The 24948-nt window shown below is 34.3% G+C and overlaps 2 protein-coding genes across 8 annotated transcripts in view; both read left to right on the top strand.

Moving 5' to 3' along the window:
• The window catches only part of hcfc1b (host cell factor C1b), a 61342-nt gene extending 54494 nt beyond the window's left edge, over positions 1–6848 (top strand). For all 4 annotated transcript variants that reach the window (NM_001128537.1, XM_005166699.5, XM_073909678.1 and 1 more), the window contains 3 exons: positions 187–484; positions 5040–5103; positions 5187–6848. In NM_001128537.1, coding sequence (NP_001122009.1) covers positions 187–484; positions 5040–5103; positions 5187–5226 — 402 coding nt within the window. In that variant the 3' untranslated portion in view covers positions 5227–6848. The remainder of the gene's footprint in view (positions 1–186; positions 485–5039; positions 5104–5186) is intronic.
• Positions 6849–9469: 2621 nt separating this feature from the next.
• Positions 9470–23694, top strand: cdk20 (cyclin dependent kinase 20). 4 transcript variants are annotated; one of them, XM_073909384.1, is made up of 10 exons: positions 9470–9556; positions 9671–9771; positions 9863–9976; positions 11475–11663; positions 11743–11864; positions 11935–11997; positions 14052–14175; positions 14281–14436; positions 18320–18536; positions 23659–23694. In XM_073909384.1, the coding sequence occupies exons 1-9, from the start codon at positions 9538–9540 to the stop codon at positions 18509–18511; spliced, it is 1080 nt and encodes a 359-aa protein (XP_073765485.1). In that variant the 5' UTR covers positions 9470–9537; the 3' UTR covers positions 18512–18536; positions 23659–23694.
• Positions 23695–24948: the final 1254 nt, after the last annotated feature.

Raw genomic sequence — 24948 nt, 5'->3', positions numbered from 1 at the left:
GGGTATTCCAGTTTACCTCACAAGTCCAAAGACATGCACTATAGGTGAACTGGGTAATCTAAATTGACCGTAGTGTATGGTTCAAGGCAACTGTGCCTAGTGAGCGTACACAGGTTTTAAATTGCTGTTTCGGTTTCTTTATGATTAATTACTCAGCCCTAACTGATAACTTTTCTGTCTTAATAGAGTCCCGATGGTGCTCACTTGACCTGGGAGCCTCCTTCAGTCACATCGGGGAAAATCATCGAGTATTCGGTGTATCTGGCCATCCAGAGCTCACAGACAGTCGAGGCAAAAGCGTCCGCTCCAGCTCAGCTGGCCTTTATGCGGGTGTACTGCGGACCCAACCCGTCCTGCCTAGTGCAATCGTCCAGCCTCTCCAATGCCCACATCGACTACACCACCAAACCCGCTATCATCTTCCGCATCGCCGCCCGCAATGAGAAGGGTTACGGCCCTGCCACGCAAGTCAGGTGGCTACAAGGTGAGGAAACAGTTGCATTTTTGTTGGATTAAACCTGTTAATGACAGTTGTATATATCTTACAAAGTTTTCGTTTGTATATGCATTGTGTAATATTACCTTAGCATTAAATTACTGGAAAATGTGTCCTCTCACAAATTAAAATAATCTTTTCTGATGCATATCTAATTGGAACTGCTTTGCTAAAGATGAATATAAAACAGCAGAATGTCCCTTAGGAATTGATTGGATGGTTGTGGTTTGCTATTGGTGGATTTCCTGTGGTTGACCGGTTGTGTCATTCTCTAATCTGTAAAAAGAGGAAGTTATTTTGTTTTAATATTAAAAGAGCACTCAAATTATAAAGCTTTATTAAATATAATTTTTTTATGATTAATTTTTTTCAATAATTTAACACTACCATCAGTTTACACATTTTTACATCCTTTTAACGTCTATTATCCCTTCCCCTTTCCCATTAGAGGCAGTTATAGTAACTGGATGTTGCTCTCATAAATCCAATAAACACAGATAAATAATATAAACTCAATTTAAAAAGCACACATATAAATAAGAATAATAAAGCATTAATAATAGATAAGATAATTACACCTTACGCCTTTTATTTTTTATATAAATTACATCTTTTGTGTGTCTCACCACAGTGACCTTATTCATCCTCCAAAAATGGCAAATATTTTCCCCATCTTCTCTGATAAGCTTGATCAAATATTAATACAATCAAACGAACAAAAGAACTGAGTATTTTTGTTTAATCAAAAACAAAACAAAACTGAGTTTTAGTTTAATTGCACCACAATTCACCACCATAAAAATCTACCCAACCATAACTCTAAAAACTGGGAAGTCTTGAAAAGGTATTTGTTTAAAGAAGGGTTCTCAAATTGGCGAGTTTCAAATTTCAATGACTGACAATTTATCTGGGAGCTGTTTTAACATTCATGCACAAGCAAAAAGTGGAAACCTACAAGTAATTGATGCATCTTCGGGCAACAGACATGACATTTATATTTCAAACATTACCTGTCACCAGTGATAATGCAAATATATCTGGTTGTTGTGTGTATGGCAGAGCATTAGACACGCACTCAGTGACTCCTCCACAGAGTATATGCAGTCAAAACTTTAGCTTTTTGTTTCTTCCTTTACATATTGAAGGGGTAGTTTAAAAAATACTAGAAATAAAAAATACTGTGAAAATACTAGAAAAATAGGCATAGTTATTAGTATTCTGTCCTGACTAATTGTATTGTCCTAACAGCACAAGAACTGCAGAAAGCAGTTTGGGTAATTTAAGTGACTTTACTGGAAATTGTCCTTCTCAATATCTTTGTTTTTTTGTAAAACTTCAATAGAGAGGGGGAAAGTGTGTAAATATTCACATTTACTTCACCAAGTTCAATTCAAACAGCAGTACAATTTTACTAATGCACATAGTTTTTATGCAAATCTTAAGAAGCATTTGAGGATAATCTATTAAATGAGACATTTTAAATCTAATTGAATGGCTAACAAAAATAGAGCTTTAGTAAAAGTAGAGCACTTACGGACATATTTCAATGTTTAAATCAGTATAAAAACGTGTGTTACTCTCAACCATACACTGATGGCCCGTTTCCACTGAGAGGTACGGTACGGGTCACCTTTATCAAGCTTGCGTTTCCACTGCCAAAAGGGTACCCTGTACTGTGTGACAAAGTTTCAGACAATGTCATTTTAACTCAAGGAAATGTCAAAGTAAAACTGTACGGGTCGTTCACATATATGAGAAGCACTTCTCACAAAACAGATGCCTTACACACATAAATACTTGAGTATAAATGTTCATTACTAACCTTTCTATCAACATGATTTAATTACAACTGCAGATCAATGACAGTGCGAAATAGCCTACTGTAACGTCTGCGATTTATATAAAATAAATAAATACAACATATATGAACACACACAGCCCCATACAGTCTCTGATAAGTTACCACTTACAGAAAAACAACACTAGCATACATTTAGTTCTTATTTGGGTTAAAAAAAAACACAAAATATAGTCCACAGCAAACCTCTCATCTGTGTCTGTAATCTTCAGCAGCACATGTAGCCTCTTGTTAGAAAGTAATTCCGTCATTCCGAGTTTATAAAGGGATGATAATAGTTAAACATGGCAGTTTGTTGATGTTTTACGCCTGTTTCACACCGCAAGCGTCAGCGGCGCGTGAGCAGAGCGTGAGCAGCGCGTATGTCGAGCAGTAGCAGCACACAGGCGTTTGCCTTTCACACCAGCTGCGTCTGCAGCGCGCAGTTCTTCGGCAGCTGCTGCAGAGATCAACCTATCTCTGTCTATTCTATCTAGTTACCCATGTCTCTCTATATACAAATACACCTTTTAAACTTTTCATCTGTCCAGCGGCAGAATAACAGCTCGTTAATTCATGCTCGTGCAGATGATGAGAAGGACAAAAGTTACCAATGCATGCCATTATTTTACTTATTTTCGTGTTGTCAGATTCACAGTGCAAACAGCTCCCGGTAGGAATAACTCGAGTGAACATAAAACAAAGCCGATTAAAACTTTCTTCCTCTGCTCAGCTGCACAGAACACAGCTAGCTCACATCATCCAGCATGCGTGTCGAACTACACTACCCACAATACACTTCGCCATGGACTACAAATCCCGTAAATATTCTATTTCCTCTCTCCTACAACACTAGTGTGCAACTTAAGCAAAACTGATACTAAAATTGTTTTACATTCGGTTTTGTAGTTCGGGCCTAAATAAATGTTTGTTGCCGTTTTAAATCGTTTTAAGTTAATTTGAATGACTATATATAAACCATTTGACATTATTAACGCATTTATTGGGTAAAATTGCTACTTTTTACTGTCATTCAATGAGTTTTGGTCATTATCAATGCACTGTCACTTTAATTGAGCGTGAGCAGCGCGTCAAAAATAGACCCAGCGCCGAAACTATCGCTGCACTGCTGCTTCAGCTCTAATCTGTTAACATGGACGCCGAAAACACACGCGCTGCTCACGCTCTGCTCACGCGCCGCTGACGCTTGCGGTGTGAAACAGGCGTTAGGTTGCAAAAGCATCATTTGCTGCTGTTTTTTCTTGGCTTCTCCTTTGTTTTTTTGCGCTTCACTCTTGACAGAGTCACTTCTGACAGGATCGGATATCAGAGCGCTTCAATGATCACGCGCACCTTATTAACATGAGCTCAAAGTTTGTTATTTCAAATATAGATGCGCAGCGAGTTCTCTGGAAAACGTGAAGCAGCTCGCACTTTTAGACAAGCTCGTAAAACAACAATGGGACAGCAGATTTTGTTCTTCTTGGCTTTGTGGCTGTACATCAAGATGATAACTAGGTTTGTTTAAGTTCAGGTCGACCATGGCTCATTATTATATGTATATAGACTTACGGTGTAATGTCTCGGCTGTGTTTTTAAAAATGGCGCTTCCTTTGTTTTCATTATCCTGCTTCTGCATGTGACGTATCTCTGTAAACCACTTGTGTTCAGCTGCGCGTCTTGCTCCACCTTATGGTAACCTTTGGGCTAGTTGGTACCCTTTACAAAGGGTGACAATAAAGTGGTAAGGTACGGTTCCCTTTTAGGTACCCTTTTGACAGTGGAAACGGACATAAAAGCATACCGAACCACTCAGTGTAAACGGGCCATGAGAGAAAATAAAAATAATGCAGTACTTTAAATGTCGACTAGGTGGCGGGTCAAAACCACAAGTGCCTAAACGTGACTGCGCAACAATGATTGTGGTTCAAACGTGTTTCTTTATATCTCGAGTCTTGTTATATTTTTGACATAATTTGTGGGCCGGAGGCTCGTGGTCCAGCAGTTAGACACCCCTGGTTGAAAGGGATATTTCTCCCAAAAGTGAAAATGAACTCACCATTAACTCTGCCTTGTGTGGTTTCAAACCTTGCATTTATTTCCTCTGTTAAACAAAACAGAAGTTATTTTAAAGAAAGCTAGAAATGTGTAACCATTGACTTCCATAGTAGGAAAGATAAATAAATGGATAACACTTTACAATAGGGTTCATTAGTTAATGCATTTACTAACATGAACTAATCATGAACAACACATATACAGCATTTATTAATCATAATTGAACATTTACTAATGCATTATTAACATCCAAGTCCATGCTTGTTAACATTAGTTAATGCACCATGAGTTAACATGAACTAACAATGAACTTCAGTATTTTCATTAACATGAATAAATACTGTAGTAAATGTATTTTTCATTGTTTGTTCATGTTAGTAAATGCATTAATTAACATCAACTAATGAACCTTATTGTTAAGTGTTGACCAATAAATGATATGAAAGTCAATGGTAACAAGTTTTCAGCATCCATCAAAACACTTCTTTTCTGTTAAACAGTCGAAAGAAACTCAAACCAGTTTGAAACAATTTGAGGATGAGTAAACAATGATAGAAATGTCCGTTTTAGGTGAACCATGTCTTTAAATACACTTTTTAGCTGTGCAATAGATTTAATGTACATTCGTTTATTTAAATCTGTTTGCAGAAACTAGTAAAGATGGCTCTGCGGCCAAACCTGCAGCAAAGAGGCCGGTGTCATCACCTGATATGTGAGTTGGTTACAACTTTACATTTTAAAATGACCAAACCTGATGCATATTAAAGCAGCTGTATGTTTCTTTGCTCTTTGTAGGAAAGGCGCTGGTCCAAAGAAGGCCAGGTCTGACCAGTGAGAGCTCACCGTGACCCATCAACCCGCCTTCTTAATGAGCTCAACCATGACTGAACTCCACACCCGGCTTTCACTTCTCACCCCATTCCATCATCTGCAATCAAACAGGAAGGAAACTGCAGCAAAAATAGGAAAAACGTACAAAAAAGAAAGCAAAAGCGTTTTCATTTTTGAGAATCTGCTCCCATCACTGGACATATTGGTGCCATGGACGCCTGACTGTATTTTTAGAGTAAAAAAAAATCAACTGTTCCTCCTCAGAAAGCACATACATTTGCTTTTCCTGACAATTTTGTGTATAAGAGATTCCAACGGCAGCGTTCAGTCCTAGTTATAACTATATTCAGCTACTCATTCTTGGTTTTCCCTCCCCTGATATTCATTCATTTTGGAGCTTATTTCAATACAAGCAATAGATAACCGAAAATAGCGTTCGCTCTATTGTCAGTTTGTTGACGCTTTCATTATTTGGGCAAGTCTGTACATTTCAACCACATGCTGAAAGGAAGAGCGCGGGGGAAGTGCGGATCGCATCGATATACAATGAGAAAATAAAACGGACAGCACTTGGTGTGACGCTCGTGAGGGATAAAGACTCATTCTGAGAATCTGTAATTATTAATTCACTTCGAGTTCAGTAGCCTGTTTTTGCATCACTGTGTGTTCATACGTTTGCCGTGAGGGACGATTGCTGACCGCAACGCTGAGGACTAAACGGACATGTAGATGGAAAAAAAAAAACATACTACTTTTGCATTGCGTTCAACTAGATCTTGTATAAAGAGAAACAAAACCCCCCCTCCCCCAAAAAATAGTAAATGTTGATACAGGAGTTCTTTGTGTGTGGTTTATTTTTGTATTTTTTTTTTTTTTTAATTTTAAGATAAGTTCCTTCATTATCCTGTACGTGTGCTTCATGGCACGGTTTTAAAGCTCACACCATTAGTTATCAGCTCATCTCTGTAGTCTCCAAGCTTGTGGATTTGACGGTTTGTCTTAAGAGCCAGTGTTTTCACATCCCCTGTTCACCTTTCTTTTGGGATTCATAGTGTAAAATGTATGTTTGTTCTGAACAATGACACCTCTTCCCCGCCTTCACTCCTAATATTTTATTCTTTAACATTTATGCATAAAAAAATATATATTTTTATTTTCTCCCTTGTCTCACTAGTCAATTTTCCTGTACATTTACTTTTTCCCCTGATTCTTTTATACGCTTGGTTTTGTGAGTTGCTAGATATGATTTTGGATTCTTCTCAAGCTGTGCAGCAACCATTTTCATCCTGTTTGGACTTTCGAAAATGAGGTTTAAGGATGCAGGCCTTTGTAAATGCTCTCAATTGGTGGAAATTATGGAGAGATTTTGATGGTTGTCTTTTTTTTTCTTTTTTGTTTTTTGAATGGAAGTTGGAAACCGTTTGTTTCTAGTGGATGGAAAAATGGATGGATTGTTGGCTTAGCCAGACTTTGAAGTCAGTTGTAAATTAGTTCTTTCACGTAGCAAGACGTAAAAAATGAAAAACTTTGCCTTTTTTATATAATTATCTGTAACAAAATGTTTTTACATGTTGTCATCTATTGATTGCTTTTGTGTCTTGACATATAAAAGTAATGGAATTCTGACTCTGTGTTCTTTTCGTCTCGTTTCGCCTGCTGTTTAATTCGGCATTTGTGTTGATTGGTTGTTCAATGGTCTTGTCTATGGACAAATGTTATGTACACCAAAAATATATATAGATGACCAGCAAGAAATTAAAGATGATTTGTATCAGGAAAAAGAGGAGAAATGGCTTTGGGGTTTCAACGTTGATATTCTCCATAAAGTGTTCTCTCAGTAATGAGGTTTTGTATACGCATTTTTGTTTTTGCCTTTTTGTCTAGTAACACTTTAATAAGATAATTTTGCTCAAGGCTGTTACATAGAGGGTGAAGCATGGATTTTTGTGAGGAATATTTAATGACTTGTATTATATTAGAAAATAAATGCACAAAGGAGGTGGTTGCATGGCCATAATTTATAATTAAACTGTTTAATTCAACAGACCAAATCTTGCTTTTTAAAGATGCTAATCAAGTGTTTTGTCTCAAGATATTTGGCATGCTTTTTTTCTGAAACTACTTGTAACCCACCATTCTTACTGCACCCAACCCAGTCTGAGCTGGGATCGAACCGAAAGGCACTGTATGGGAGTTGGTTGCTCAAAGACCATGGCTTCTAGCATCTGTTGTTAGAGCACCTTCTGAAGTCAGAGGAGTGAGGTTTACCTGCATAGCACTTTGCTAGCTGGCCTCTGTGACACTCACCCCACCTAAACCTCACTCCCATCCCGGACGAGCTCCCAAGTGAAACTTACCGGTCCTGCTGCACCCAACCCGTGCTGAGCTGGTATCGAACCGGTGATTCTTTGTATGGAAGGTGGTAGCTCTAACAAGGAGGCAAACAACCATGGCCTATAGGAGTGAGGTTTGTCTGCATAGCACTTTGCTAGCTGACCTCTGTTACACTCGCACCCCTAAACCTCACTCCCATCATTGCAGACGAGCCCCAAGTATAACTCGCCAATCTTACTGCACCCAAACCTGGTCTGAGCTGGGGTCGAACCGGCAATTATTTGTATGGGACTTGGTTGCTCTTACAAGGATGTTAAAGACCATGGTCTCTAGCATCTGTTGCTAGCACTTGCCAGCTGACCTTTGACATTAGAAAGCTTTCTACTATTATCTTTATGTCTATCTGCTTCAGATGTGCTCTACCTGAAAATAACGGCGTTGTATCAAAATCTGACTCACTTAGCTGAAAAATCTGTTCTGAAGAAGCTACTATTAAATCATTTAGCAAACTTTCTTTATAGAGCAAGATATATCATATAATTATTCCTAACATGTATATAGCGCTATTCTGGACACTCAACGCGCTTTACACATTTTTCTCCTCATCCACCACTAGTGTGCAGCATCCACCTGGATGACGCGACGGCAGCCATATTGCGCCAGACCACACACCAGCTGATTGGAGGAGAGAAGACAAAGTGATGAAGCCAATTATGATATGGGGATGTTAGGAGGCCATGATGGACAGAGGAAAGTTTGGCAAGGATGCCACGGAGACAGAGTCAGGACCTCAGTTAAACGTCTCCACCTGAAAGACGGCACTCACTGAGCAGTATAGAGTCCCCATCAATATACTGGGGCATTAGGACCCACACAGACCCCAGGTTGAGCACCCCCTGCTGGTCTCTCTAACACCACATCCACCAGCAAGTTAGCTTTGCCATGTGGTCTCCCATCCAGATACTTACCGGGTGCAGCCTTACTTTGCTTCAGTGGGCTACCATATGAGAGTTGTAGTGAGCTAGCTGCTGGCTAAATATATACAGCAGCGTAAATAGGTTTATAGGTGAACTCTGTTTGTAAGGGGGACACAATTTAAATTAATTTGCACCGTATATGGGAATTGTGTACTTTAATGTTGTTGCATTAGAAACTTGCTTTGAATTTTATTTTTTTGTCTAACTGGCCTACAGAAATTGTGTTTACATAATTGTCCCATTACGTAGCCTACGCCATTACTATTGAATTTTGTTGTTTATATATTTTGTCAGCTTGTTATTTATTCATTATTGGTTTTTTTATATTATGTTCATATAGTCTTTAAAGTGGAATATTCAAAGCAAACTTCTTGTACAACATTAAAGTAAGTCTCATACATTTTGCAGATTGAATTGTTTACTCCCTCTACAAATACAGGTTTAAAAGGTCACTTATCATTTATGCTGATGTCGTATTTTGCTTTATGTAGAGTAAGTTTGCAAATTTATTTGATTGCAGCTTCATCAGAACAGGTTTTTCAGAGAAGAGTCAGATTTCGCAGACATTAGTCAGGCAATAAGACTTGAGAATTCAACAACCCGTATATAATGTAATATATACTACGCAATGACTTAAATTTTGAACACTAGGAAATCGCATCTGTCACCTGATATATACGAAGCAATAAATCGGCTAACAAACTAAAACGCAGATCAGTATGGTAACTTAGGTATACATAGACCAGCGATGGGAAAAGTAACACGATCCACGTGACGGCTTTTTTATGCCTTACCAGTTCTAACGTATTAGAAGAGCCTAATATTTAAAATATATGCTAAATTTATATTTTTATTGTAAAAATATTTGTTTTAATGTATGAGTTCTATATCACAGTGCGCTCTCATTCTAATACAGTTTGTCTCCATTTGCTTGCCGTACAGAATCAATCTCCATGACAACTGCAAGTCGCCTCAGCGGAGCATCGTGTTATTTCTCGCAATAAATGCTCATTCAGCTCGCAAGTGATTGTTTTAACTTATCTTTTTATTTTGTCTTTGTCAAATAACGGCGTGGAATATATGTCAGTGTGTTAATTGAGACATAAAACAGATTTTTATTTCTGTTTTGCTAGCCAGCTAGTCGTGTAACTGTTAGCATCGGAATGGACCAGTATAGTATTCTTGGCCGGATTGGGGAAGGAGCTCACGGGATTGTTTTCAAAGCCAAACACATTGAGGTTGTGTCATGTATATCTTCATTTATTTTATGTTAAAAGGCCGTTTTCTAATAAAAAGGCCTATGTGCACTTCATCTGTTGATGTTTTCAGACAGGAGAGACAGTGGCTTTGAAAAAAGTGGCCCTGCGAAGACTTGAAGATGGCATCCCGAACCAGGCGTTAAGAGAAATTAAAGCCCTGCAAGAGATTGAGGACAACCAATATGTGAGATATGATCATTACTCATTTCTCAAACCTGTGCAGTGGAGAATGAAGAGCATCTATTTTGCATAAAACCGTGTCGTACCAAGTTCAGATTCTGTGAATCGCTTAGTAAATGATAACTATTCATTCATTTTTTCTTCGGGTTAACGTTAGTCCCTTTATTTATCAGGTGTCGCCACAGCGGAATGAACCACCAATAATTTTAAAACAATCATAAAAAAATTATTGCAATAAATGTTTAAATTATTACATTAAATGTTGAAATTAGTGCACAGCAAACCATGATGTGAATGATGCCTTCGTGTCTGTTTTAGGAAGAATTACTCTTGATTATCAAAATAACAATAGCATAATCTCTGTATTCATTATTTCTTCCCAGATTATTGACATTTTACTCAATGAAACAACAATTTCAAGAAGATTTGAAGAATATCTTTGCTCTAACAGAGCACCCTGTCTCACTGCACCATTTCTATATATTATAGAATATACTATATTTTGCACATTCTTAATCTGTTTTACGTTATATCATGATATATACATACATAACAAATACAAGTAGATAAACCCTCCCTTATGTTCACTCATCTATTATTAATATAGGGTTAGGGTTATGATTTTTGTTTGGGTATGTAGTGGAAGTGGGCTTTGAATTGTAAGATTGATAAACAGAGAATCAACCGAAGCAGATTTATGTTAGGCATGTAATATAATAAATATAACAGATGTACAGTTGATGAATAGTTCCCCCCATTATATTTTCCCCCCAATTTCTGTTTAACGAAAACAAGAACTTTTTCAACACATTTCTAAACATAATACTTTTTATAACTCTTTTCCAATAACTGATTTATTTTATATTTTCCATGATGACAGTACATAATATTTTAGTACATATTTTTCAGGATACTAGTATTCAGCTTAAAGTGACATTAAAAGTCTTAACTATGTTAATTAGGCAAATTAAGGTAATTAGGCATGTCATTTTAAATCAATGTTTATTCTGTAGACCAGTGGTCACCAAACTTGTTCCTGGAGGCTGGTGTTTCTGCAGGGTTTAGCTCCAACTTACCGGCCCTCCAGGACCGAGATTGGTGACCCCTGCTGTAGACAATCAAAAAATACATTGCTACTAATTTTGACCTTAAAAGTTTTTTAAAAAATTAAAAACTGCTTTTATTCTAGCCAAAATAAAACAAATAAGACTTTTTCCAGAAGAAAAAATACTATAGGAAATACTGTGAAAACGAATACTGTCGCCGTACCATCTTGCAGTGTAAACAAAGCAGTGACAAAACGCTAGCCCAGATAGTCATGCCGTGTGAAAACATCTGTGACACGACTACTTTGAAAATCATGCAGTCTGAACTCGGCATTAAACATCATTTGGGAAATATTTGAAAGTGGAAAAAAAATTCACATCAGGTATAATAATTTAGACTTTTCAACTGTATACGTTATCCTTTCAATTTCATAAATGTTTGTATCGTCTGTATAGGTTGTGAAGCTGAAGGACGTCTTCCCTCACGGCACAGGCTTTGTGCTGGTGTTCGAGTACATGTTATCAGATCTGTCAGAAGTCATAAGGAATTCCCAGCGTCCTCTCACCGCATCCCAGGTCAAAAGTTATATGATGATGCTGCTGAAAGGAGTGGCTTTCTGCCACGAGAACTCCATCATGCATAGGGTGAGCTAGTGTTCCCGTGTTCAACATCTTGGGTGTGTTTCAGGTACTATGCTTTATGTTTGTGTATGTGTGTATATAGGATCTGAAGCCTGCAAACCTTCTGATCAGCTCGACTGGTCATCTGAAAATCGCTGACTTTGGTCTGGCAAGGCTTTTTTCCAATGAAGGAGATCGTCTTTACAGTCACCAAGTGGCCACCAGGTGAGTTTACTTGAGTCTGTTTAAGATAAATACGAAATCATATGCCTAAAACATTTGTGTTATTTTTCAGATGGTACAGAGCACCAGAACTTTTATACGGTGCCCGAAAATATGACGAAGGAGTTGATCTCTGGTAATAATTAAGTTGTTTTGTCATTAATTTTTCCAGTCGGCATGAAATCATAATAATTTATAAGATTGCAGTGTTTTTTTAATTGTAAAAATACTTGGAAGATACCGTTCATAAAAAAATGAAAACGTTCATTAAATAAAAGAAATTTCCTGTGAAATTGTAATTACTTTTCAGATATCCCCCAAGTGATATTTAAAAGAGATTTTAAACATAATATTTTTAATAATTAATTTCTTTATTTAAATAATATTTGAATTATAATTTAGCAAGATACTTGTATTTAGAGTGCAACTTAAAGTGCAATTTAAAGGCTTAGCTAGGTTAAATATTTAACTAGGCAAATTGGGTTAATTAGGGAAGTCACCAATCAAAAAAAGGATTTCGATTCCCCTCAACTGAAACAGAATCTTTGATCTTTTATCGTGCCATTTTTTTTTAGATATCAACATCTGAGAAACTATGTTTGCACATCTCTCACCCACTTTGAACTATTAGTAGATGAACATGATATATATTTAAATTTCTTTCTACCTCTTCTGATGCCTCTAATTTAATTCCCCATTTATAGATGTGTTTACTGATTAGTTCGACATATCTACCTTGTAGAATAAGATTAAGCTATTCAAATTTCTGTGCAAAACTTTTTGAGTTTTGGAGAGAAATATTTAGATTCTACTCTAAGGCTTATTCTTGTGAGCTCGCCCCTGATCCAGCAATCGCTGGTTTTGGTTTGGTCTGTCTCACTTTGTGGGTTCAGTCATTAAATTAAAAAGGTATTTAATATTGAATGTGATAGCTAAAATAATATATTCTTTGTCTATGGAAAAAGGCATCAAAACTACTTTTTAAGTCCTGGCTTTCAGAATTTTATAACACTTTACATTTAGACACACTTAAACAAAATCTTTCTGATAGCATTGCTGGCTTCTAAGCTACCTGGAAACCCTTTTTTTAATGATTTGTCAAATGCCAAAGATAACAGTTAAAAGGTATAACCCTGTCATTGTTTGCAAGATCACCTTATTATCTGTGCCCACTGGCCTATAAATATATGTGTAACATTGTTAACTTATGTATAAATCTGAAGGAACTGATGTAACAATGGTTTTAAAATCTAAATTTTTTCTGTCTTTTGTCTTTTTTGTTTTGTTTTGCCTTTTATTTTTGTCTTTATATTTGTTGTTGCTTTTTTGTATTGCTCTGTGCTGCTTTAAGGTAAAAAAATATATATATAATATTCAAAAAATAAAAGTATTTCTTAATAAATAGCGCTTTGAGAGCCCAGAAAAGCGCTATATAAATGTAAGGAATTATTATTATTATTATTATTATTAAATATAATGACCTTAACAATAGTTTTTAAAAAAAGTTAAAAACTGCTTTTGTTCCAGCTAAACTAATAGAAATTTCATTACACTTTCTAGACTTTAGAAGACAAAAAAATAATAGAAAACACTGCAAAAGTTTCCTTTCCAAGCTATTAAACATAACTTTAAAAAAAAAAAAAAAAAAAAAAAAAAAAAAATATATATATATATATATATATATATATATATATATATATATATATATATATATATATATATATATATATAAATAATACAGTTTCACAGGAGTGCTAATAATTTTGTTATCCCCATTCCCCAAAGCATTCAAAAAAATCTGTTATACTGGTGTAAAAATGTATTGTTGCTTGTGGTGATATCTGATTATTTTCCAGAAACAGATTATACATTTTATAATACTCCTTTAGTTTATAAAAGATAGGTTCTTTTCAGTGCAGTACTATATCATATATGAAACATCAATCAGTTTCCAATGGATTCAACAATACATCACAATAAGCATACAAGGGCCAAAACTCCTGATTGTTAAATCTATGCACAAGAATATCTCAATATCTTCTCAAACAAGGAGACATTTTGGTAGAATACAGAAGAAAGAATTTCCAATTATGATTTTAGAATGAGTCTTTTCACTTGAGCGTCCACTAGATGGCAGTAATGTCATTTTACATCATCCAGTCTCAGTGCATCTTTTCTGGCTTGTTTCAGGGCTGTGGGCTGCATTTTCGGAGAGCTTTTGAATAACTCTCCACTTTTCCCTGGGGAGAATGACATTGAACAGTTGTGTTGTGTGCTCAGAGTGCTGGGAACTCCCAACCAGAAAGTCTGGCCGGTGAGCAACGGTTCATCAATACTATTGACCTTATTCTTCACATGTTCACATGTCACATGTGAACAAATCCCCTAAATGCCTGTCATGTTGATTTATCAAAAATAGGAGATAACCGAACTACCAGACTACAACAAGATCACATTTAAAGAAAACCCACCCATTCCTTTGGAGGAGATCGTACCTGACACGTCACCACAAGCTGTAGACCTGCTGAAGAAGTTTCTGGTCTATCCATCCAAACAGAGGATCAGTGCTAGACAGGTGTGCATGGAAAGACTGATAAACTCCAGTACACTTACATAAAAAATTAGTTTTGCTGTTTGTTTAACCTACTTATTTCAGAAGAGCTGAAACTTGATGTTTTATGTAACACAATTGTTTTATGTTTAATCCACTTAAATTTGTAAAAACTAATAGGTTAATTGAATCCCTCAAGTTGTCCCAACACAAATTGATTGTTAACTTAATAGTTTTTACAAATTTAAGTGGTTTGAACATAAAACAATTAAGTTGTCTCCAAATAAACCCTAAAAATTGTGTTGTTTCAACTCATTTTCATCATGGGTAGTTTGAACAAGCAGCAAAAGTATATTAAACGTAACGCAACTAAACGTATATAAAAGCTTTGTTCATCCTAAAAAAAAAAATTCTGTTATTAAATATCCACCTAAATGTTGTTTAAAACCTCATTAGATCTATTTTAAAGATATTTTAGGTGAAATCAGAGAGTTCCCCTTATCCTTAATAGACAGCAAGGTTTCCGACTCATTCAAAATACTAATAAAAGATACCCTCAAAACAGACCATATGCCTTCAGTGGTTCCATCATAATATTATCGAGCTACAAAATTACATTTATCTGCACTAAAAGCAAAAATAATGACTTTATTCAGCAGCTTCTTCTACTTAGTGTCAGTGTATTGCACACAATTATGTTTTGGGGCTTGATTTGCACCTCTGATGTATTACCAAAGTCCTTTCAGACAAGTCATTTCACTTTGCGGCCATCTTGGGAAAACATCAAATTCTCCAAAACTGTTTGCCAAGCTTGCGATTATATTACATATTTGGAATCGCCAATAAAATTAAAAAGCAACTGTTTCAAGATTAGTTTCTAAACGGCCGAATCAAACAAAATCTGCATATTTTCAGGTTGCCCTAATGCGAGTTCAGACTGCATGATTTTCAAAGTAGTCACAGATGTTTTTACACTTCATGACTATCTGGGCTAGCGTTTTGTCGCTGCTTTGTTTACACTGCAAGATGGATCAGCGACAGGGGATTTCATATTCCATGACGTATCAATAGGAAGAATCTCCGACAACTGTCCAAACTACATCTCACAGCCAAAAACACATAGTATATCTTTTGTTATTAAATACATAACGAGAAAGAAGCCTTTAATGGGGTAGAAAATGTACATATTTGCTCACATAGGTTTGAAGGAAATTAGCAATTTCTCCTCAACTTCGTTTTTTAACTTTCTGTATGAAACGTCAAACAGACACGGGTGCTCCTGTCAAACCTCCACTTGTTTTTCCTCTATTTCTTGGGTCCAAATAAACCGAAAATGAGCGCTCCCCCAACCTCCTGCTGGCCTTCAGGTTTACACACACAAGTGGATGCTGCTCTCTCATTGGCTGTTGGCTGTCGCTGATGTTATTTTTGGTCAAAACTCATTTCACACGGCATGATCTGAATCGCCGACATCTCCAGATATTTAGCACGCCAAATATCTCACAGGCATCGGCGACTCATCTGCTATTCTCTCAGATCGCCTCTTTGATAGGTCATACTGTGTGATTGTCACTCACATGCACGAGCAACGATTTTCCTGTGATTTCAGGCATTTGTCGGGGATTTCTCAAAACCTGTCGGAGAGCCAAAATCAGGGCTAAAATCATGTGGTCTGAACTAGGCATAAAGGAACGAGATCACAACACCAACCTCATTTATGGACGTTCTACACATTATCATTCTCTGGATAATGATCATCTAATCGCGCTGCTGTTCTGAAGTAATTCACAACTTTGTCTTGATGCTGAATGTCCTCTAGAAATGACAGCGACTCTTTGTTTACAAGTTTGTGGCCGTTTCAATAGTTGCTGTCATGTGATGTGTGTTTGACAGGATGGACTGTACCTCGCAATCGTTTCATACAGATTACAAAGTCAGAAATCTTTTGTTTTCAGGTGCACTTGGAAATTTCAAGCTTTATGTGAAGATATTTCTTATGTCTGTGAAGCAAGTATTCGCTGAGATTCCAGTGTGTTTGTTTACCACAAACTGTAGTAAAAGCACTCGTTTGTTACGAGCTCCTCCGTCAGTCTATTCACCTTATTCTTCGCCGACGAGCGGGCGCAGCCATTTGAATCTTTTTGGCTCGAGACTTCCGGTCTCATTCGCTTCCATTCATTTTTAGACATTAAAAATTGCTCGTTTAAATGTTTGATGTTGCAAACTGATATTTTCGTATTATATTATTTTACTTGGTCTGTATAGTCATGCAAACATTTGTTTTTAGAGCAAGTAGTTTGACCGTTTTCTGACGTTTATTATTCCTAGTCATTTCTCCCATAGGCGACTGAATTGAAAGTTCTAAAACAATCGCGAAAACAGGCGCACTTCCGCATTTTAGAATAAGGTCAATAGCGAATGATGATTGGCTCCTGTACTAGTAGGCGGGGCTTCGTTTGCCATTTTGATCGTTACATTTCTCCCCATTTAAAACTATACAAATGACACATCTTGTGTATTCTATATTCTTTGGTGTTACCTATGCATCTATGTATTGTTTCAAACTAAAATTTGGACATGGGCATCTGAGGGTGTATACATCACTGTGCTCATGAATTTGGTATGCGCAATATACTGACACTGAGAAGAAAAAAATGTTGAATAAAGTAGTTTTTTTATGTACATAAAAGTTTTTTTCGTAGCTTAATAATATTCTGAGTGAACCACTGAAGACTTATGGTCTGTTTTGAGGATGTTTTTGGTATTTTTCTGGATTTTGAATGAAAAGAGAACATTGCTGTATATGGAGAATGAGGGAGCTCTCAGATTTCTCCTAAAATATCTTCAATTGTTTTCTGAAGATGAACAAAGGTCTCAGGGGATTTGAAATGACATGAGGGAGAGTAATTATTAAAGGAAATTACTTTTTTGGGTGAACTAATACTTTAACCCTTGTGTAATGTTTAAATTGACTACACTTTTAGGTATTACTTTATAATAACTACACACTGTGAATCATTTATTAAGCATTAGCAAATAGTGAATTCAATATCTGTTAAGCATTACCTCTACATTAATAAACATTAGTAAGAAGTTTATAACTGCAGCTATGAATGCTGGATTCTTGACTTGTGCTTAACAATTGTACTTTCATACTTTGTTAATGATTTTTTTTATTACTAAATTAAGTATTGCATTATTTACAAACCAGTTATTTAAGCATAATTGGTGTTTTTTAAGATCCTTCAGAATGAGTTAGTAAATGATTAATAAACTATTGAATTCAACATTTATATATATTATTATTCAGGCATATACTAATAGTTAACTAATATGTTAATAAATGCTTTATTAACTCGACTTTATCCAGTTTTGTGACCTAATTTAAAGTTGAATTATCATTTATAAGGGATTTATAAAGCATAAATAGTTCTCACTTTAAATTTTTAACACATGCACACACACACACACACACTATACTTCACATAGAAGGCCGAAACTAAGCTTTATTTGCTCTGCAACCGATAATCAACAGTTAAAAATAACACATTTGACCTCTTCCCAACCGGAAAAACCAGCAACAATCATGGCTTCGCAATCAAAAAAATTCATTATGATAAAAGTCAACGGGGCAAAAACAGCCCTGAACATAACGAAAGGGTAGTCAATTTGCCTAGAGTGTATTGTTGAATTTTTAAAAAAAATTTCAAAGCATTTTCCAAAAATATGTGTCAAAATAAGATTTGTCACCAAAAATCTTTATATTTGCTGAAACACAGAGAAATTCGTGGCCAAATTAAGACTCAAAATCCCCCCAGAGTGGATGAAAACATCCCCAACAGCACACAAGGGTTAAATCAATCATCAAACTCAAATCCACTCATAATAACACTGTCGCTTTCCTCAGGCTTTGCTCCATCCATATTTCTTCACGGATCCGCTCCCGGCTCATCATTCAGAGCTGCCCATTCCTCAGCGTGGAGGAAAACACTCCAGACAGCGCATGCAGCCGCCGCACGAGTTCACCGTCGATCGGCCTTTACACGAGAGCGTGGTGGACCCGAGTCTCATCCAGAAGCATGCCATGAGCTGTTCATGACACCCACATGAGCAGAAATGTCAGGGTTTGTATTCAGTTTCACAGCAGAAAGCGGCACATTCACGGTCATACATGATCGTTTCGTTTCTAAAGGATTAAGGGACAAAATGATAAAAATGTTACAAGTTATTTATATTAAAGTCTGCATGAACTGGAAGCTGGAAGCTTTTTTTTGGTATTGTTATGCTGTTCCTATAGAAACAATATTAAATGTTAAAACAGTGGGCGTGGCTTTTTTTCTACTGCGAGTTGATTGGATGTAGTGAATTAGGCATTTTATTCAGATAGATTGGGAAAAGGGTTTGGGGAGAGTTATTTCAACCTTACAGACTCCTCTTCCTCAACATTTCTGTTTGTTGTCAAAACCGACAGTTGGAGGGCCGTGGTTAAGCATGTTAGCCATGCCCAATACCTCAGACAGATCTAATCTGAGAATTTAACTCATCAATTTTAGATTAAATGGGCAAACCATTTGTTTCTTAATGACATGCACAGATGAATAGTTCACCACAAAACTTGCAGTGTGCGCTTACAAAATCAATATGGTTAGTTTTGATTTCAGTTATATTTTAAGAATCTGTTGAATGCTTGATTCTGATTGGCTCATGAGTAATATAATTTACGTACTAAATTGGTATGAATTACAGTTTCATTATCAAGTTATTTCGTAGCCTACGAAAGTCAAAAATCAATTAAAACCATTAGCTTTGCATGATACATGCACAAGTGGTTTTGGACCGGGGGGCCAAGTGGAAGCACTCACTCTGGTCCCCCGGGCTCTTCACTGGTTGGGGAAATTCTAAATTGAACCAAAACAATCAAGTACAATTGGCTTTAGATTGGCAAGCACAATTTGGGACATTGTAACCTGCAGGACCTGGGAATTAAAAAAAAGAAAAAAGTGGTTTTAAGACAAAAAAAAATTAACAAATATAAAAAAAACATGTCTTAACAATGACTTTAGGTGTGTTAACTAATATAAGTGCAATATTTGACTTAGGTCTGTTTAATTACTGGAAAATAATCCAGATTTAAGGTTGAACAGATGCAATCTCTGGTGTTCATTACTTTTTAGTAATACAGTGACTGCTTATCAGGTATCATATAAAATGTTTAAGTTAGGCTGGATATACAGTAACAGATGTCGTATACAGATATGAAGTCAGAATTATTAGCCCCCTGTATATTTCTTTCCATAATTTATGTTTAACGGAAACACATATCTAAACAAAATGGTTTTAAAAGTTAATTTCTAATGATGATTTATTTTATCTTTTGCCATGATGACAGCACATAATATTGTACTTGGTATTTTTTAGGATACTAGTATTCAGCTCAAATTAATTAAACAGTTAATGATATTGACCTTAAAGTGGTTTTAAAAAAATGAAAAACTGCTTTTATTCTAGTCGAAATAAAACAAATAAGACTTTTTCCAGAGGTCAAAATATTATAAGAAATACTGTGAAAAATTGCTTGATCAGTTGAACATAATTTGTGAAATATATGAAAAGAAAGAAAGGAGGGCGAATCATTTTGACTTTAACTGTATATAAATGATACTATGTTTAAGTTGTGCTGGATGTTGTGCTTTTTTTATGAATGCTTTTTTCTGTCTTGTTATATGAGATGAAGTTTCACAAAATATTTCTATTGAAATAAAATAAAATGGGATGAAAGTAAAATTTATAGCATAAAAAGCAATGATTTAGATTATTACAACACAGAATTACAACACATACAAGTTGTAATTATGACTAGGGCCAGACAGAATCTGTGGACATTTTTTGCTATTTCTGTGGAAAATTTTGTAAAAAATAAAATTTTTAAAACAATTTTAAGAGTAACATAACGTAAAACTTTATACATAAAATAAAAATAATACATGTTAACTTTAAATTAATGTTTACAATACAAATTCAATTAGATCCATTTATTTGGTAAACAAAGCAAGTCTCTCAAATAATATATCTACTAAAATACAGAGAATATGACATTACATGCTCTATTGTAAACAAATCATATGACCATTTTATTATTAATATAATTATATCACAATAATATTACTGACGTTAATTAAAAACTGAATATATATAAATTTACACACATTTACACGATTAAATAATTAGACTCAATGGGCTGAAAATCTTCGGAAATCTGCAGATTTCTATACGCCAGTTTCCATGTGGGCCTAATTATGACCTACCAAAGCAATTCTATAGTTTTTTAAGAGAAGAAATAAATAATTTAAATTTTATCGCAATGCTCTATTATAAGATAAAGAGTATATCATGTTTTATTTTTGGTGAATATACCTTGTGAATTCCAAATGCCACTTCCAGCTTTACTTTTAGTACTATTTATATATATATTTGTAAATTTTGTGAAATATTGTGAGTGATGTGATGTGACTAGTTTTGACTTTTAGTTTTCTGTGTGTTCAAATTTGATTACATATTTCAGGTTTAATTTGTACGCCTACACAGGCTTATTTGACTTGATAGCATCTCACGCTGTTTTACTTACTTCACTTCAGTGGAACTGTAAAATGAGAATGGAAAACATTACTCAACAATCATATCACTTAACACCAGTAACTGAAAGTCAGTGATCTGGGTTTTATCCAGTTAAACACATCTGTAATAGATAGAAACTTGTGTACAAGTGTGGTCATGCAGCTTTATTTACAGTTTCATGCAAAAAAAACTAACCGCCAATAAATTGTGCACTACTGTTAAAAAGTGTGGATTACATATGATTTCTTTTTATAAGCGAACCTGTTGAGTAAGGATGTGTTCAATTTATAATGTTTCTTATAACATTACAGGGGGACTTCTGTTTCAAATAAATGCTGTTTTTTGAGCTTCCTGTTTTCAGAATAAAGTTTATAATCTATATTATTAATAACCAAAATGATACTTAAGCAGCAGATCATCATATAAGAATTATTTCTTGAAAGTCTGAAGTGATGATGCTAAAAAGAGTCAGAAGAAAAAAATATATTTTAAAAATCCATAATAATAGAATTGTTTTAAATATCAGTAATATTTCAGTTTTGCAGATTTATTTTATTTTTTTTTACCAAATATAGCTTAGCATATGTTCTTTTAAAATATCTTAAAGGGATAGTTCATCTAAACAACTGACTTTTTTTATTTATCATATCATGCACTTGTTAGAAACCTATTTGGGTTTTTTTTCTCCTATTGAACTTAAAAGAAGATATTTTGAAGAATGTTGGAAACCTGTAACCACTGACTTCCTTTTCTGCTAGAGAAGTCAATGGTCACATGTTTTCAGTTTTCTTTAAAATATCCTCTTTTGTGTTCAACAGAAGAAAAAAAAACCTCATAAAGCTTTGGAAACCATTAAGGGTCAGTAAATACTGAGTTAATGTTAAATTTTGGGGTGAAATATTCCTTTAACTTTTGTGTAACCCTGTTAATTTACCATATTGTCCTCATTTCTCCATCTCAATTTACTTATTTACCTTATATATGATCATTACAATGTTGAAAAGCCATGGAGGAAATTAGTGAGCTTGCAAACACTCCGTTTTTATTAATAGTGCAGTAAGCGGTCCTGTTATTGCTGCTTTATAGCTGTTATGATTTTACTATATACTACAAGGTTAAAGAAACTCTCCCTTAATAGTGTAAATCCGTCTAGTTCAAGGGATAGTTCACCCAAAAATCTAAGATTTCTTGCAATTTACTCTCCCTTCAGTGGATTCAAACCACTTTTATTATTCTTTTGTTAAAAACAAAATAAATTATTTTGGAAAATGTTAGAAACCTGTAACCATTGACTTCTATAGTAGGAAACAAAACTGGAAGCCAATGCAGACAAGTTTTCAGCATTTATCAAAGTATCTTCTTTTATGTTCAATAGATTAAATAAACTCTTAAAATTTTGGAAACCATTTAGGGTGTATAAATATTGTGTGAATTATCATTTTTGGTTGAACTGTCTCCTTTATGTAACCCTGTTAATTTACCATATTCTCCTTATTTCTCTTTATTAATTTACCTTATATATGATTATCACATTGTTGAAAAGCTGTGAAGAACATTCAAAGTTTTCTAACTTTTTACTCTCTCTCTAGTGGATTCAAACCACTTTTATTTTTATATTGTTGAGAAAAAAATAAGTTATTTTGGAAAATGTTTGAAACCTGTAACCATTGACTTCCATAGTAGGAAAAAGATATTATGGAAAGCCAATGCAGACAAGTTTTAAGCATTTTCTTAATCTTCTTTTTGTGTTTAATAGCCAAAATAAACTCATAAAGGTTTGGAAACATTTGAGGGTGAGAAAATACTAAGTACATTTTCATTTTTGTGCAAACTATATCTTTAGCTTTGTATAACCCTGTTAATTTACCATATTCTCCTCATTTTTTTTTATCTCGATTTACCTTATCTATGATCATCACATTGTTAAAAAGCCGTGGAGGAAACTAGTGTTATCAGTGGACATGCAAACACTCAGTTTCTATTAAAAGTGGTCCTGGTAATGTTGCTTTATTGCTGTTATGATTTTACTACAGTATGTGCTACAAGATTCAAGAAACTCTCCCTCAATAGTGTAAATCTGGCTAATTAAAGGGATAGTTCACCTTAAAATCAAAGTTTTACTACTATTTAGTTTTTCTCTAGTGGATTCAAACCACTTTTATTATTTGGGTAACACTTTACAATAAGGTTCATTAGTTAATGCATTTACTAACATGAACTGATCATGAACAACACATGTACAGCATTTATTAATAATTGAACATTTACTAATGCATTATTAACATTCAAGTCCATGCTTGTTAACATTAGTTAATGCTCCATGAGTTAACATGAACTAACAATGAACTACTGTATTTTCATTAATTAACGTTAACTAATAATAACAAATACAGTAGTAGATGTATTGTTCATTGTTTGTTCATGTTAGTAAATGCATTAATTAACATCAACTAATGAACCTTATTGTAAAGTGTGACCATTATTTGTTTGTTAAAAAAAATTAAATAATTTATTTCGGAATATGTTAGAAGCCTGTAACCATTGACTTCCATGGTAGAAAAAAAATACCATGAAAGCCAATGCGGACAAGTTTTCAGCATTTTACAAAGTATCTTCTTTTATGTTCAACAGGTGAAAAAAAACTCTTAAAGGTTTGGAAACATAAGGGTAAGTAAATACAGAGTAAATTTTCATTTTTGGGTGAATTGGGTGAATGTTAATTTACCATATTCTCCTTATTTGCTTCTCAATTTGTATATACAGTTGAAGTTAGAATTATTAGCCCCCTTAACAGAGCAAGGAAATTTTTACAGAATTTCTGATATTTTTTTTTCAAATAAGAAAGTCTTATTTGTTTTATCTTGGCTAGAATAAAAGCAGTGTTGAATTTTTTTTAAACAACATTTCAAGGAAAAAATTATTAGCCCCTTTATTTTGATTTCGATAATCTACAGAACAAACCATCATTATACAATAACTCACCTAATTACCCTAACCTGCCTAACTTAATTAACCTAGTTAAGCCTTTAATGTCAAATTAAGCTGTATAGAAGTGTGTTGAAAAATATCTAGTCAAATTTTTTTTACTGTCATCAGGGTAAAGATAAAATAAATAAAATATTAGAAATGAGCTATTAAAACTATTATGTTTAGAAATGTGTTGAAAAAATCTTCTCTCCATTAAACAGAAATTGAGGAAAAAATAAACAAGCGGTCTAATAATTCAGGGGAGCTAATAATTCTGACTTCAACTGTGTATATATATAAAAGCAAGACATATTTTTACATTTATTATTATGTATTTTTATATTTTTGCTGTAAATATATTTTAATTTATTAATATATTATATTCATTCATTTATTTATTCATTCTGAAATTGGGGGAAAAAATAAACAGGCGGGCGAATAATTCTGACTTCAAATGTATACAATCATCACATTGTTAAAAAACTGTGGAATAAAATCAGAGTTTTATTACTATTTACTCTGCCTCAAGTGAATTCAAACCTCTCTTTTTTTTTTTGAACAAAAAATTATGTATGTATATATATATATATATATATATATATATATATATATATATATATAAATATATATATATATATATATATATATATATATATATATATATATATATTTATATATATATTTTTTTAAATGTTAGAAATCTGTAACCATTGACCTCCATAGTAGGAAAAATACTATTAAATTCAATTTGGACAAATTTTAATTCTTTTTTCAAATTATCTTCTTTTATGTTCAGCAGACGAAATAAACTCATAAATAAATAAAAGTCTGTAACCATTGATTTTCATAGTAGGAAAAAATACTATGGAAGCCAATGGTTACAGGTTTTTCAGCATTTTTCAAAGTGTCATATTTTATGTTTAACAGACAAAATAAACTCATAAAGGTTTGGAA

Source organism: Danio rerio, chromosome 8 (assembly GCF_049306965.1).
Source record: "Danio rerio strain Tuebingen ecotype United States chromosome 8, GRCz12tu, whole genome shotgun sequence".
In the NCBI taxonomy this organism is placed as follows: domain Eukaryota; kingdom Metazoa; phylum Chordata; class Actinopteri; order Cypriniformes; family Danionidae; genus Danio; species Danio rerio.
The sequence above is the reverse complement of the archived record's forward strand: the minus strand, read 5'-3'. Positions and strand labels throughout refer to the sequence as shown.